The sequence below is a fragment of the Eubalaena glacialis genome, chromosome 19 (assembly GCF_028564815.1).
Source record: "Eubalaena glacialis isolate mEubGla1 chromosome 19, mEubGla1.1.hap2.+ XY, whole genome shotgun sequence".
Taxonomy (NCBI): domain Eukaryota; kingdom Metazoa; phylum Chordata; class Mammalia; order Artiodactyla; family Balaenidae; genus Eubalaena; species Eubalaena glacialis.
Window position 1 is genome coordinate 12,836,319 of NC_083734.1, and position 13,560 is coordinate 12,849,878.

The following is a 13,560-nucleotide window of genomic DNA, read 5'->3' on the forward strand; positions in this document are numbered from 1 at the left end:
CAGCTGCTGGCCCTGCTTGTGGTGGTTTGGAAGCAGGGTGGGGTGGGGTGGGTGGGCTGGAGAAAGGGAATATAGGCCAGGCTGCCAGAGCAAACAGGCAGGCCTTCTGGCTCTACCTTCGAGCAAACACCAACTGACAGCTGAGGGTGGGGTGGAGTGGGAGAGGCTTAGTGTTAAGGTCCCTGGGGCTGACAAACGGGGGTCAGACCCCAAGATGTGTAAGTGGGGGAGGGAGAGGGATTTCCAGTTGCTTTTGTGACTAGGGCTTCATGTCTCTGGGAGAGAGGTCTCTGGTGGAAAGCTGTAGGGTTCTGTCCCCGCCTAGCCCTGGCTAACATTTTTCCTGGCAACTTAGAGATGCAGGTAGGGCTGTCTTTGTGGACTACAGTGGTGGGGGAAGAAAGGGAGAGGGTGGAAATACAGGGAATATTGGACTGGAGATCTAAAATGTCGGGCTGCAAGAAGCCACAGCCAAAAAACCAGCATTCCCCTATCTCAACGGCAGTAGGCTGAGCCCCAGCTGATGCCCCTGGAGTCAGTCTGGGTGACCTGTCAAAAGCAGCAAAGGACTGGACCGTTCCGCCAGCTAGCCTTCACTCAATGTCTCTATATTCAAGGAGTAATGGCAAAGGGGAGAGAGAGGAGGAGGACCATGGCCCCATCCTGGGAGGAAGAGATCAGGAACTGGGGGGACACTGGGTAGGGGTCAGCAGGGGGGGCCAGGCTGGAAGCTGGGGCTTGTGTGTGTGCAGCTGCAGTCTCCCGGAAGGCTTTCTGTTTGCAGAGGCACTATAGGGTTTGGGGTTTGAACAGCCGGCTGAGTGGGCTCAGTCCTGGAATCTCTGACCTTGGGCCACCAAGGTGGATCCCAGAGCTCTGGGCAGCAGAGGCCACCGGTAGGGGTATGATGGTGGGTGGGGTGAGACTGGCTGGGTCTCTCAAGCTGGAGCGGCGCGAGCAGGTTGCTCTTTTTTGCTCTTCCCTTTGGCGGGGTGAGTGGTTTCTGCCTCCCCACAGTTTGCTTCCCTGACCTGTAGCCCTCCTCCTGGTACCCCTGGACAGACTGGAGCTCAGGGAGCACCGGAGTAGGGGGTTCCTCTTCCCTCCCCTGCCCTGCGCCAGGGTCACTCTCCCTGGGGGCCTGGTCAGAGGCCTCCACCCCACACCCTCAGACTTCTCCAGGGAACCCTCATCCCACCTGGCAGTTACGTTTCCTGCTGGGGTGAAGGTGTGAGTGTAAGGTAGCAAGACTGGTTTACTTTCTTATATCCTGGGTCATTGTTAGAGGTTCTGATTGTGTGAGGAATAACGGCTCTTCGCTGGACTTTAGGAAAACAATAAAGCAAGCATAAACATCAAAAGAAGAAAACATCAAGTAATCTCCAGAGGAGTCTTGCTTATTCACAGGCTTTTGGGTTCCCTCTAGACCCAGGGTCACACTTTGCAGAATTCGAGTAGTGGGGTAGGAAGCCCCTCTATGGACATCCCCGTTTTGCAACTTCCCAGGACCCAAGAGGGCTCAAAAGAAGGCAGCTCAGAGACACGCGCTCAGCAGCCCTCCCCAGTTCTCTGCCCTGTGGACAGTGGTCGAGGCCCTTCCGGACCACGCTCCCTCGGCTCCCCCAAGCTCAGCGCGTTCCGCGTGGGCGGCCTCAGTTCCCCCTTCTGCAGAATGGGCAGGCAGCTCAGCCTCCGCGCCCCGGGGCCCTGCGGGGGCGGGGCGGAGGGCTCCGAGGGCGGCCGGAAGGGGTGTGAGTGCGGGGGCGGGCCCCGGGCCGCCCCGCCCCTGGGAGGGAGCCCGGGGCGCAGCATCCTGGCGCGGGCCGGGGCCGCCGCCGCCACTGCCGTCGGGGAAGGTTCCAGTGTGGTCCTGGCCTCGCGCGGCGCCCGTCGGGGCCCGAGCCCCCCGCACAGTAGCCCCGCGGAGAGGCGACCCCGGCTGTGCCGACGGCGCAGACTGCCGGGGGGGCGGCATGGAGGAGGCGCACCTGCTCCCGGCCGCCGACGTGCTGCGCCGCTTCTCGGTGACTGCCGAGGGCGGCCTGAGCCCGGAGCAGGTGACCGGCGCGCGGGAGCGCTATGGTCCTAACGGTGAGAGCGCGGGCCACGCGGGGGCAGCCGGGGCCGCGTGCGCCGCGGTCTCCGTATTGCGCCTCCCCCCCCCGCCCCGGCACCGCGGCTGCGTAGCGGTCCTCTCCCCTCCCAGCCATCGGCCCCCGCGGGCGGGCGGGCAGGCAGGAAGCGAGGGCTCCGGAAACCTCTGCAGATGCCCTTGGGGCTCCCGGCGGGGCTGTGCGGTACCTTCGCAGGGTAAGGGGGGGGGTGCGGGTTCCGGGTTCGGAGACCGGACGCCTGGCTCCCCTGCCCCGCTCTCCTCTCTCCGGTCCCAGGGACCCGTGTGGCCCTTCCGGGCTTCCCACCTCCACCCGCGTCCAGTCCACTCCTGCAGGCCCTCGCCCACCCCCATCGGCGCTCAGCGCTGTATCCCCGCGCCGCCGCAGTCCGCCGGAGTCGTGCAGGTGCACACATCGGGGTCGGCCGGCGAGGGACCAGCCGGGGACTCTGAGGCCCAAGCCTCCTAGCTGACCCCGAGGGTCTCCCCCGAGGGCTCAGTAAAACGCCCAGAAGGTGCAGCTTGTCAGCTGACAGGCTTGGGGACCCCACCCCCAGGTCTTCCTCTTTCTGCACCCCCAGGCGGATGTGGCTGGCGGAGTCGGTGGGGTCTTTGAACTGCTGAGGCGGGAGACCCACCTCCTTGGGGGTGGCAGGTTCAAGGCCTCACTCAGGGAGTTGCCTGGGGAGGCCTTTCCTTCCTGGGTGACCTGGAGCCACGCCTGCCCATCTCTGGGCAAGGAGGGAGCCTTCATGCTGTTGCTGTTTGGGAGGGAAAGGTATCGTTCTTCCGCATGTTCAAAGGAGTGTGGGATTCTTCACCTGCCAAAAAGCACGGCAAGTGCCAGTACTGTCTAAATATGACCCAGAGATGGTAGAAGATGTAGAGGTCCCTCCCCAGGTCGCTTGCAGGCAGGATTTGCCACCCCTTTGGTCCACCCCCAGGGCACGGGGCAGAGTGTTAGGGGTCCAGAGAGAAATGTCGCCTCGATCCCCAGAGTGCAGCCTGGACCGACGCCCTTTCAGAACTTGGGGCCTCACCCTTTCAGGGTTCCCCGCCAGCCAGAAGGAAGGTTCTCTGGCCTGTGTGTCTCACTGCTCAGGGCTGGCTTGAAAATTACGAAGAGCTGTCAGAAAGGGAGCTTTGGGTTTTGTATTGGTTTATGACAACCACCTCTTATATAAATATTATCTTTCTAGAGCAGAAATCCTTTTTCGAAAAAATTAGTTGCTATATTTAGTTGAGCTGTGGGAGGAACTAGGGAGATAAATATTATTTAATATCCCCTACTAGTGACTTGGCAGGGATGGTGTCCTCGCTGCAGGAGCGCAGGGCATCAGGGCTGGTCCCCCAGCCCATGGGTGGGGCTGGGGATCGGGGCAGCAGGTCTGGGGTTCCCCCGCCTCTTCTGTGCTGCTGTGGCCTCCAGCTTGGGAGTCCTGATTCCCAAGGGAAGCTGGAGATCCAGCCCTTGATTCTGCCTCCAGAATCACACAGATGTTGCCCTGCGTTACCCTGGCCAACACCCTTCTCCTTTCTGGCCCCCCATGTCTTCATGAGGAGGGGAAGGTGGCTGGGAAGGAGGGAGCCTCTAGTTCCCCCCATGTTGTTTTGTCTAGGTGAGAGGATTTGGGGGTGCCCTGGCGGCTGAGCATCTGTGTGGGGTGATGAATAAGGATGTTGGTGCAGTGTGTAGGTTCAGAGAGGTGGATGTGCATTTTGGGGAGGGTGATAGGAAAAGTTGGGGGGCCATTCCTGGGCTCCTCTGGTTCCTCTGTGCTTCGATGGTAGTAAAAATGAAAGCTCATGTTCACTGACTACCTATTGATACTACGTGCCAGGCATTGGTCTTATAGCACTTTTCACCTCTTGTCTCATTCGTTCCCCAAAACAACTCTATGAAAACAGCTGTTGTCATCCCCATTTTACAGAGGAGGTAACTGAGGCACCAGGAGGTTAGACAGCTTACCCAAGGTCACACAGTAAGTGGTAGAGCTGGTACTGGTTGCCTGCCCCTCTCTGGGCCTCAGTTCCCCTGTCTGTTCAAGGGGGTCATCGGTTCTGCAGACTCTGGGACCCTGGTGTTGGGGCCTGTGCTAGGAGCTGGGGTCAGCTAGACAGCAGCTAGTACAGCCTTGCCCCCGGCCCCCGTGGGGCCCCCAAGGGCTTTTTCCTTGGGAAGCATTCCAGGGCTCTGGAAGTCATCAGGTGAGGAGAAGGGAGCCGGCTGCCCTTTCCTGCCTCATGCTCCCCCAGCCGAGCCCCGGCCTGAGGAGGAGGTGTGGGTGTCCCGCGTTCTCTACCCACGCAGTCTCTGGGGTGAGGCTGACAGGGTTGTGAGCCCTAGCTCTGCCCTTTCATAGCTGTGCGATCCTGGATAAACTGATTTGCCTCTCGGTGCCTCTATTTGCTCATTATAAGTGAGGCTACGATAGGACCCATGCCAGACATTTGTGAGTGTTTGCGTACACCAAGCCATCCCTTCTTGTGGCAGAAGGAGCTGGGCCTGGCTCTGGGCCAGAAACCGGGGGGGGGGGGGGGGGCGGGACCTGCAGGTGGAGGGAACACCCCAGGGACTAGTGTCCTCCCCCACCCCAGGAGTCTATGCACCTGCAAGGTCGTTAGGCTGGAAACCACAAGGAAGTTATTTGCTTAAGTCTTGAAGTTCGCAAGTTCTGCCAGCACAGGAAGAGGGGAAGCAGGGGCTGGGGATCCTCCCTCCCCTCTCCTCAGAGCTGGGGGAGGGGCCTCAGTCAGTGAGTGTACTGGGAGTCGCACCTCCCTCCCCCCCATCTGTCCCAACCCCAGCAAGTAGCCATGTCCTCTGAGGCCCCAACAGGGCAGCAAGTGGGAGGCTCCTGGCCTCTTGTGAGCTGCCTTTCTCTGCAGACCCCAGAGGTGCCCAGGACTCAGCTTTCTTGGAGGGGCCTTTCTACATCCCTTCAACTTATTTTTTTGAATAAAAATGTGCACACAGTACCACATTCAAAAGGTACAAAAGGTATATAGTAAATTCTCCCCAGCCCTGTCCCCAGTCACCCACTCCCAGCCACCCCAGTGTCTCCTTCCCAAGATATTCTGTGCACACACACCTCTGGGTGTGTGATCGATGATCTTTTTTACATGAAAGGGAGTGGATTTTGAGGGCTGTTTTGCCCCTGCTTTCCATGTGACAGAGTCACTCTTGCAGATGGTTCCACGTGGAGCATCCTTGGGCTTCCTAGTGGCCACTCAGAGTTTCATCATGTGGCTGTTCCAGCATTTCTTCACCCGAGCTTTTGATGGGCTCTGGGGTTGTTCGAAGCCTCTGTTATCACACATGAGTTATAAGGCACATCCTTGTCCCCATGTCATTTCACACACTGTGAATATCTCCAAAGGATAAATTCCTAGAGGGGGAATTGCTGGGTCAAAGGGCGTGTGTATTTTAAATTTTGACTGCTGTTGCTAAATTGTTCTCCATAAAGTTGCACCAGTTGACCTGCCCATTTCCCTACCACCTCACCAGCACAGTGTGTTATTGGACGCCAATCTCATAGAAGAGTGGTCTCTCATAGTCTTACTTTGCATTTCTCTGTTTGCCAGTCATGTTGGGCATTTTTTCCTATAATCAGGAGCCATCTGATCTCCTCATGTCCGTGGATGGGCTGCCTATCACCCCTGCTGGACATGAGCCTAGGCAGGAGGCAGGACTGGGTTGGGGGTGTCCCCCCAAGCGGGCGGGCCAATACCTAAGCCACCCCCACCCCAGAGCCCACTGATGTGGGAGTCAGGCGAGGTCCCAGGAAGTCTCTGCGGGGGAGGGGCGGTGTCTCTGTTTAGGGGAGCTGGGGGAGGGGCTGTGACAGGGGCTGGAGCCTGCCTTCCTGGGCCTCAGCCTGCCCATCTGTACAGTGGGTACCAGAGCTCCGGGGGTGCCAGGTGGGAGGGATAGTCTGGATTTAGATTCCTGCCGGTGGGGTCTCCACTCTGACCTTATCTCCTGCCCTCAGCCCAGGTACCTGCTTCCTTGGCCCCAGTGTTGTCAGTAGGGCAGAGACAGGCCCCTGAGATCCCCCAAGGGCCTTGCAGATGTGAACTGACTCGGATCTGAGGCAGGTATTTCAGGCTTCACCCCATTTCTCACACCCTTGTTGGGCAGCCTTAGTGCCCCCTCTCAGGAACAGCACCAGCCCTGCCCCTGCAGAACCCCAAGCCCTTGCACCAGGAGCTCCCTGAGGCGGGGCTGGGTCTGCTCACAGCACCGAGGATGCCCAGCAAACACTTCGCCTCTGGGCCTGGTCAGCCAGTAAGGCTGCAGCAGGGCAGAGGTTATCCACTCCAGGTGGGGCCTGGAGACGGTGGCAGGCCAGGTGGGCGGGGTGGGGTCTGCCAGCCAAGGTCTCTCCCTGACTTTGTGAGTGAGGATTTAATTGCTCTGTAAATTTACCTTTGAGGAAGACCTTGGTGAGCACTCGCCTCTCCCAACTGGAACCAACACTTAGAAGCCGGAATACCAGTTTCCAGTGTTGTGAGAAGGAAGGAGTCGAGGGGGGATTAGGGGAGCAGGTGGTGTGTGGAGCCTGGGGGCAGCCCTGGCCCTGCACCCCCCTTCTCCTGGGCTCTGGGCTGTGGGCCCAGGGTCCAGGGCTGAACAATGGGGCAACCGAATAAACAATTCAGTGAGGCTCTGTGTGGACCCAGGGATGACTCAGCCCCTGCCTGCCCTGGGGGTGCTCCGGGGCGGGAAGCAGAAGGCAACATTGATGACCCTTGAGAGCAGAGCTTTTCTGGGAAGCCTTCCTGGAGGTTCAGATGAGGAAATGGGGAGGTACCCTGCACAGAAAAAATGGCGAAACAAAATCGTGGAGGGGGGAAAGCTTTCGCAAAACCAGGGGATGTGGTAGCAATCCTGAGGCATCTCACTTGGCTGGCAGAGGGAGGGACAGACGTCTAAGATGTGAGAGTGATTCTGGAAGGGTGGGTTGGGGCAAATCCAGGAAGACCTTGAAAGCCCTGTTAAGGTTAGTCTTTATCCTGTAGGTCCAGGAGAGCCACTGAAGGTCTGTGAGCAGGGCAGGGTCATTCATTCATTCACAGAGTTTTATTGAGCACCTACTGTGTGCCAGGCGCTGTCCCAGGTGCTACGGACACTGGAGCTTCCATCCTCTTAACTGTTGTTATGGCTGATGTTTACTGAGCATTCACCATGTGCTGTGCATTAGTCTAAGTTCTTCATACATATTACATCATTTCATCTTCACAGCAACCTTATGAGGTAGTTACTATTATTACCCCCATTTTCCAGATGGGGAAACTGAGGCACAGCCAGGGTTAAAGTGACTTGCCTGTGGCCACAGAACTACCAAGATATAGGATTTGAACCCTAGCCCTCTGGACCAGGCTCTCTGCTCTAAGCTGCAGAGTTTCTCTAATCACACAGGCCGTTCCGGGCCAGCTCCGCATCGGGCATCTGTGGACATGGGCTGGTTCAGTCTGGCAACAGTGACCCAGAGCAGGGTTCGGCCAGGAGAAGCCACCATGTGAGAGGTCCAGACAAGAATAGTGGGGGCTCATATGCCCCCAGGCTGGCCCAGCTGGGGTCTGGGAGGGGCAGCACCTCCTGTTACTGACTTGGCCCATGCAGCCTGGCAGATGGCACCAAGAGGTGGGCAGGGCCAGGGCATTCTCACTTAACAAATGGGGCATCTGGTGCTGCTGAGGGCCCAATGCCATCATTTCAAGGGGAACTGGCTCAGCCCCACCACATGCAGCCTGGAGATAGCAAGGGGGAGCCAGCATCTTCCAGGGATGCCTGGGAAGGGGAGGAGGTGCTCTCCTAGCCCCTGGATCCCCCACCGTGGCCCTGGAACTAATTCATGTGAGGGGAGAACTGGGTTGTTCAGAGTCTTGGCAGGATTGGAGTTTGAAGCAGATCAGGCCTGAGCAGATACGGCCTAGTAACCCCCAAAACACCACCTGTTTCATGAGGAAGAGCCTTTGGGCCGGGATGATTGGGCTGATGGCTCTAGGGCCACAATAGAAGGACGAACCGATTGATGGGATGAGGACATCCAGCCCAACAATCAGGACATGGGATATTACGTTCTTTCAGGTGACCTTGGCTGGGGGGAGACAGGGGGACCACTGGGGTGGGAAGGCAGGACAGCCTAGGTGTGAGTGCAGGAGGTCCAGAGCAGGGGTTTGAGCTCAAAACGCTTCCCTGCCACTTCCCAGCTGTGTGACCATGAACTAGTCACTCAACCTCTCTGTACTTCTACTCTGTAAAATGGGAATGATAATTGTATCCTCCTTTCCGGGTTATTTGAGAATCACAAGAGAGTAATGCACATGAGGAAGTGATTATTCTGTCTGTGGAACACCTTCTCACCTGCTGGGCACACAATGCCCTCCCGTTTATCTCCGGAGATGAAGTAGGTAAAGCACCTGGCACACTGCTCGGTATATAGTAGGTGCTCAATAAATGTGACTTATTAATATTAATGCTACTAATGCTGATCCTCACAGCAGCCCTTCTGGGTGGGGGTGGGTACTCCGTCTTCCAAATGAGGCTCAGGGCCCCACGGGGAGCCAGCTACTCAGGCAGGACCGGAAGCATGTGCATTACATGAGCAGGGATGGCCCTCGTTCAGGGATGGGCAGGGCATCTGTGGTGACCTCATGGCTGGCTGAGCCTCCCCCAGGGGCAGTGGATGGGGGTGAAAGGGGAGCCTTGTGGTAGAGGCCAGGTCTGGGGAGAAGGGGGCATTGGTCAGGATCGGCTAGGTTATGCTGCAGTAACAACCCCCAGATCTCAGTGGCTTGAAACAATCCAGGTCATTTCTTGCTCACACTGTATATATGTACCTCAGTGCAGCTCATCTGGGGGCTCAGTGTTTCCTGACTCTGTGACTCAGGTTCACAAAGCGGACACCATTGCACAGGTGCTGGTTGATGTAGCAGAGGGTCAAAGAGCTCCAGACTGTGCTGTCCAATAGGGCAGCCACTAACCTTGTGTGGCTGATTAAGTTTAAATGAATAAAAATTAAGTATAATTTAAAATGTAGGGAATTCCCTGGTGGTGCAGTGGTTAGAACTCCGTGCTTCTGCTGCTGGGGGCCTGGGTTCAATCCCTGGTCAGAGAACTAAGATCCTGCAAGCCACAAGGTGTGGCAAAAAAAAAAAAAAAAAATGGCAGCTACTTAGTCACACTAGCTACATTCCCAGTGCTCAGTAGCTACATGTGGCTGGTGGCTACTGTATCAGACAGTGCGGCTATAGGACCCTTCCATCATCACAGAAATTTCCATTGGACGGCGCCCTTCTCCAGCAGTTCAACATTCCAGCCCGAATATACATCCTTCTGTTTGCAACTCACACAGGAAGCTGGGACTTGCAGTCCTACTGTGTGCCCACAAGGTGGGGAGAATGAGAAGTATTTGGGGAACAGCATGATGACCACCACCAAGAGTGGACCCTGGATCGAGCTGTGGGTCAGCAGAAGGGGAGATCCAGGTGGAAGGGGAGAGAAAGGAGAACTGGTGAGACCTGCAGGCAGAGGGCAGCTTGCAGGGGGACTAGAGCTGGTATGTGTGTCCCATAACATGATTCCCAACCCCAGGCCTCACTCCTACCCAGCAAAAAAGCCCTGAGGAATATGGTGGTCAAGGGGCTACATGCCAGATAGAGGGAGGGGTCAGGGAGACAGCAGGAGGGATTCAGGTGAGACTTATGGATACACTCTCCCTTAGGTCAGGAACCCTGAAGACACCTGCAGAGGTGAGGGGTTGAGGAATCTCCTGGGTCGAGCATGGCAGAAGCAGGCTGATGTGTGCCATGAGGCTGGGGCATGGCTGAGATGACCTCTAAAGGACCCTGCTCCATTGGAGAATTGGCCCAGAAACCAGGCCTGGCCCTCCCCCCGCCTTTCCTGTTCGCCTCAGCTAAATAGATCAGAAGGAAAAAGTCTGTTTGATTTTAATCTCAACGCAGGACACTGGAGATTACATTTTCCACAGAAAATGTCAGCCATTGCCTAAAATAGGACTTTGGAGAAAATGCTAGAAAGTGTATTTTTAGGTTACATGTTTTCCTCCTGGATTCCTGCAGCCCAGTGGACTGCTTATTACTCCCCATGGTTCAACTGCCAGGTGCAGACCCCAGACCTTAGAAACAGATGGTCAGGGGAGAGGTGCCCATGGGAAAAAATGCTGGCAGGTGCTGGAGCTGAAAGCAGGTGGACAGAGGCAAGGACCCATGTCAGGGAGGAGGAGAGAGAGAGAGCCAGCCTGGGGTGGGGCTCGGATTCTTCATGCTAACAAGCTCCTGAGCGACCCGGGGTGGGGGCCGGGGGGATAGACGGGGGGGTAGACAAGAGGAGGCAAGGCTCAGTTAGGCTTGATCTGGGAGGGGCCTCAGACAGCCGTGGGCAGGTCCCGAGCTCGGCAGGAGGAGGGAGAAGCCCGTCCAGGGCCCCTTTCCACAGACCCACAGGTACCGTTGCTGGCTATGTGACCTTGTTCAAGCCACGAATCCACTCTGGACCTCAGCTCTTGCACCTGCTAAACGGGGTCGGAATGCCCACCTGCCTCCCCTTTAGGCTGTTGGGAAGATTCCAAGACTTCAGGTACTGGGCAGCCAGCTCCACCTGTAACATAGGTGCTTCGGGAAACAGGAGATAGAAGTGGAGCCCGTAAGGCGACAGCAGGTCCTGGTGGTATTTGGAAACATGGTTCTTCAAAATGTTCTGTGGTCTGGGCCTGGGCATGCCGGCTGGGTCCTCACTGAGCTTGCCTGGAACGGAGGGCCTGGGAGGGGACAAGCTGAGACTCAACCTCTAGGAACTGAACTGCGGCGGGTTTCTCAGTGCCCGGGATGCTGGCTGCTGGGGTCGTGCTCAGGGGGAGCCTGGGATGGGGTGGGGCTTAGAGGGACAGCGGTGCTGTGGGCCTTGTCCTTGTGGTCCTGGAGAAGCAGGTGTGTCAGAGGTGGCCTGAGCCGATGTTCTCAATTTGAGGGAGGGGCTACCCTGCCATGGGTGGGGGACATTGAACGGGACCAGGTGGGCATCTGAGAAAGAGCAGTGCAGGGAGCTGTGAGAAATACCAACTCCCTGTGTGACCTCGGGGGTCCCGTCTCTTCTCCAGGCCTCGGTTACCCCTCTGTGCAATGGGGGAGGGTCTAGGAGGCCGCTCCTGGCTCCCATCTTGTCCCAGGGTGAGCCAGGCCACGCCAGACCTTCCTCAACCAGAGTGAGGTGAGGGTGAGGGGTGGAAGCATCTGGGCTCAAACCATCCGTTCTGTGATCTCAGAGAACTGGGGTGATGTGTCCTGCCCATCGTGGAGGTCCCGGTGGGCACATAGGGAGGGGCTGCTCAGACTCCACTCTATAACCCAGTCATTTCTTGTCTCCCCATGGCTCCCGTGGCTGCCTGGATCCTGCAGAGCTCCCAACCGAGGAAGGTGAGCCTTGGGCCAGGGCAGCCTATGAGGTCACCAGACGACATCGTGGGCCATTCACTGTCAGGCTGTGTCCTCCCCCACCCCCCGGCTGGGTGGGGCCTTGCTGAGCAATCCCCCCCTCCCCCCGCTCCCGGCATTGCCCATCTGTGCCTCTCAGGGCCTCTGGCTCTCCCTCTTCAAATGGTAGGGAGGGAGTGGGCCAGGTGGTCCTGAGGCCGCCCCAGCTCTGCATGCAAGCAGGTCAGTCGGTCAGGGGCCCAGGCCTCATGCGGTGCTCCCGTCCCCAGGGAAGTCCCTGTGGGAGCTGGTGCTGGAGCAGTTTGAGGACCTCCTGGTGCGCATCCTGCTGCTGGCGGCCCTGGTCTCCTTCGTAAGTAGGGCCCCCGTTTCATGGCATCGGGCAACCCGGGAGGGAGACCAGGGCAGGGCAGTGCTCAGAGGCCCAGGCTCTGGGCCACAGGGCTGTCTTCTCAGCTGTGGGCCTCCCTGGGCCCCTACCTGGCCCCTGCCCTTGCCCAAACCCTCGCAGCCCCCCGCCCTGGACTCCCGGCTCCCATCTGTCCCCTGGCTGTCAGAGTGAGCTTGCGAAAGCACAGGTCTGACCCTGCCCCTCCTTGCCTTAGCACAGGGTTTCTCAGCATCAGCCCTGCTGACTTCTTGGACCAGATCATTCTTTGTGGTGGGAGCTGTCCTGTGCACTGTAGAATTTTTAGCAGCATCCCTGGCCTCTGCCCACCAGATGCCAGTAGCACTCCCCACTTGTAACAATCAAGCCTACAGATGTTGCCAAATGTCCCTGGGGGGCGAAATCACTCCGGCTATGAGCCCATTCTGTGACTTCCAGACTCCTCAGAGAGACCCTTAACCTCCTGCAGCCTCCTCGTGGAGGCTGCTCCCCGCTGCTGTCCCCCATCCGCCCTGCCCAGACTCCTTCTGAACCTACAGGGCCATGGGGCCAGAGTGGAGCGGTGGGGAAGGGGAACACCAGTGGCTGAGCAGCAGAGACCCAACGGTCATGCAGGGAATGGAGCCCTGAGGGTGCATGTGACTCCTGCTCCAGGCCCCTCCAGCCAGGAGGGGCCCAGCCAGCTGTGTCTGACCCTCCTGGCCACTCACTGTTCCTTGGAAACGGAGGACTCTTAAAAAAGAAAAGTCTATCCAGGCAGGTGCCCAAAACAGCTGAGCCAAAAGGGTTCTAGTACTCTCTCCACGGAACAGATGAACACACTGAGGCCTGGAGAGGATGACAAGTACCCACTTGGGCCAAGAGGTGGGAACGGACTTGAACCAGGTCTCGCGCCTCCAGGCCTGGGCTCTGGCTGGAATCATGGTCCTCTGGTCCGTGAACCGTGAACTTGAGCCTGCAGCAGGATCACCTGGGCTGCTTAAAACACAGACTGCTGGGCCCCACCCCAGAGTTTCTGACTTGGAAGGTCTGGGATGGACGCCAAGAATTTGCATTTCTAACAAGTTCCCGGGTGACGCTGCTGCTCCTGGTCTGGGCACCACACCTGCTCCGAGAACCACCGCCAGGCAGATGGCGACGCCTCCTGCTGGCCGTCGCACAGCGGCCCCACGTCCCTGAAAGTGGGTGGGGTGGTACGTGGGCTCTGGTGGTCACTACCTGCAGGGGCTGGACTTCCTAAGCCAAGGCCTTCTGAGAGCAGACCTCTCTAGGTCCGGGGCTCCCCGGGGGTATTTCCCCCAAAACGGGAGCAGACAGAGACCCAGCACACAAAGGGAATGGCAAGCAGACCCTGGCCCACGGCATAGCCTAAACTCACCAGCTTTGATCCCGGCAGGTCCTGGCCTGGTTCGAGGAGGGTGAGGAGACCACAACTGCCTTCGTGGAGCCCCTGGTCATCATGCTGATCCTTGTGGCCAATGCGATCGTGGGCGTGTGGCAGGTGGGAGGCTCGGTGGTGGGGCTGGGCCCTGGGGTCTCCCAGCTGCTAGGTGTGACCTCCATTTGGTCCTGGAATCCTGCAGGTCCTCTGCTTCCAGAT

At 58.1% G+C, this 13,560-nt stretch overlaps 1 protein-coding gene across 4 annotated transcripts in view; it reads left to right on the forward strand.

The window, feature by feature from the left end:
• Positions 1-1,799: 1,799 nt before the first annotated feature.
• ATP2A3 (ATPase sarcoplasmic/endoplasmic reticulum Ca2+ transporting 3) overlaps positions 1,800-13,560 on the forward strand; it is a 33,455-nt gene continuing 21,694 nt past the window's right edge. For 3 of the 4 annotated variants that reach the window (XM_061177056.1, XM_061177057.1, XM_061177059.1), the window contains exons 1-4: positions 1,800-2,091; positions 11,537-11,554; positions 11,842-11,924; positions 13,357-13,461. In XM_061177056.1, the coding sequence (XP_061033039.1) occupies positions 1,974-2,091; positions 11,537-11,554; positions 11,842-11,924; positions 13,357-13,461 (324 nt within the window). In that variant the 5' untranslated portion in view covers positions 1,800-1,973. Of the gene's footprint in view, positions 2,092-2,247; positions 2,298-11,536; positions 11,555-11,841; positions 11,925-13,356; positions 13,462-13,560 lie in introns of those variants that run through there. The other variant, XM_061177058.1, reaches the window with a different exon arrangement.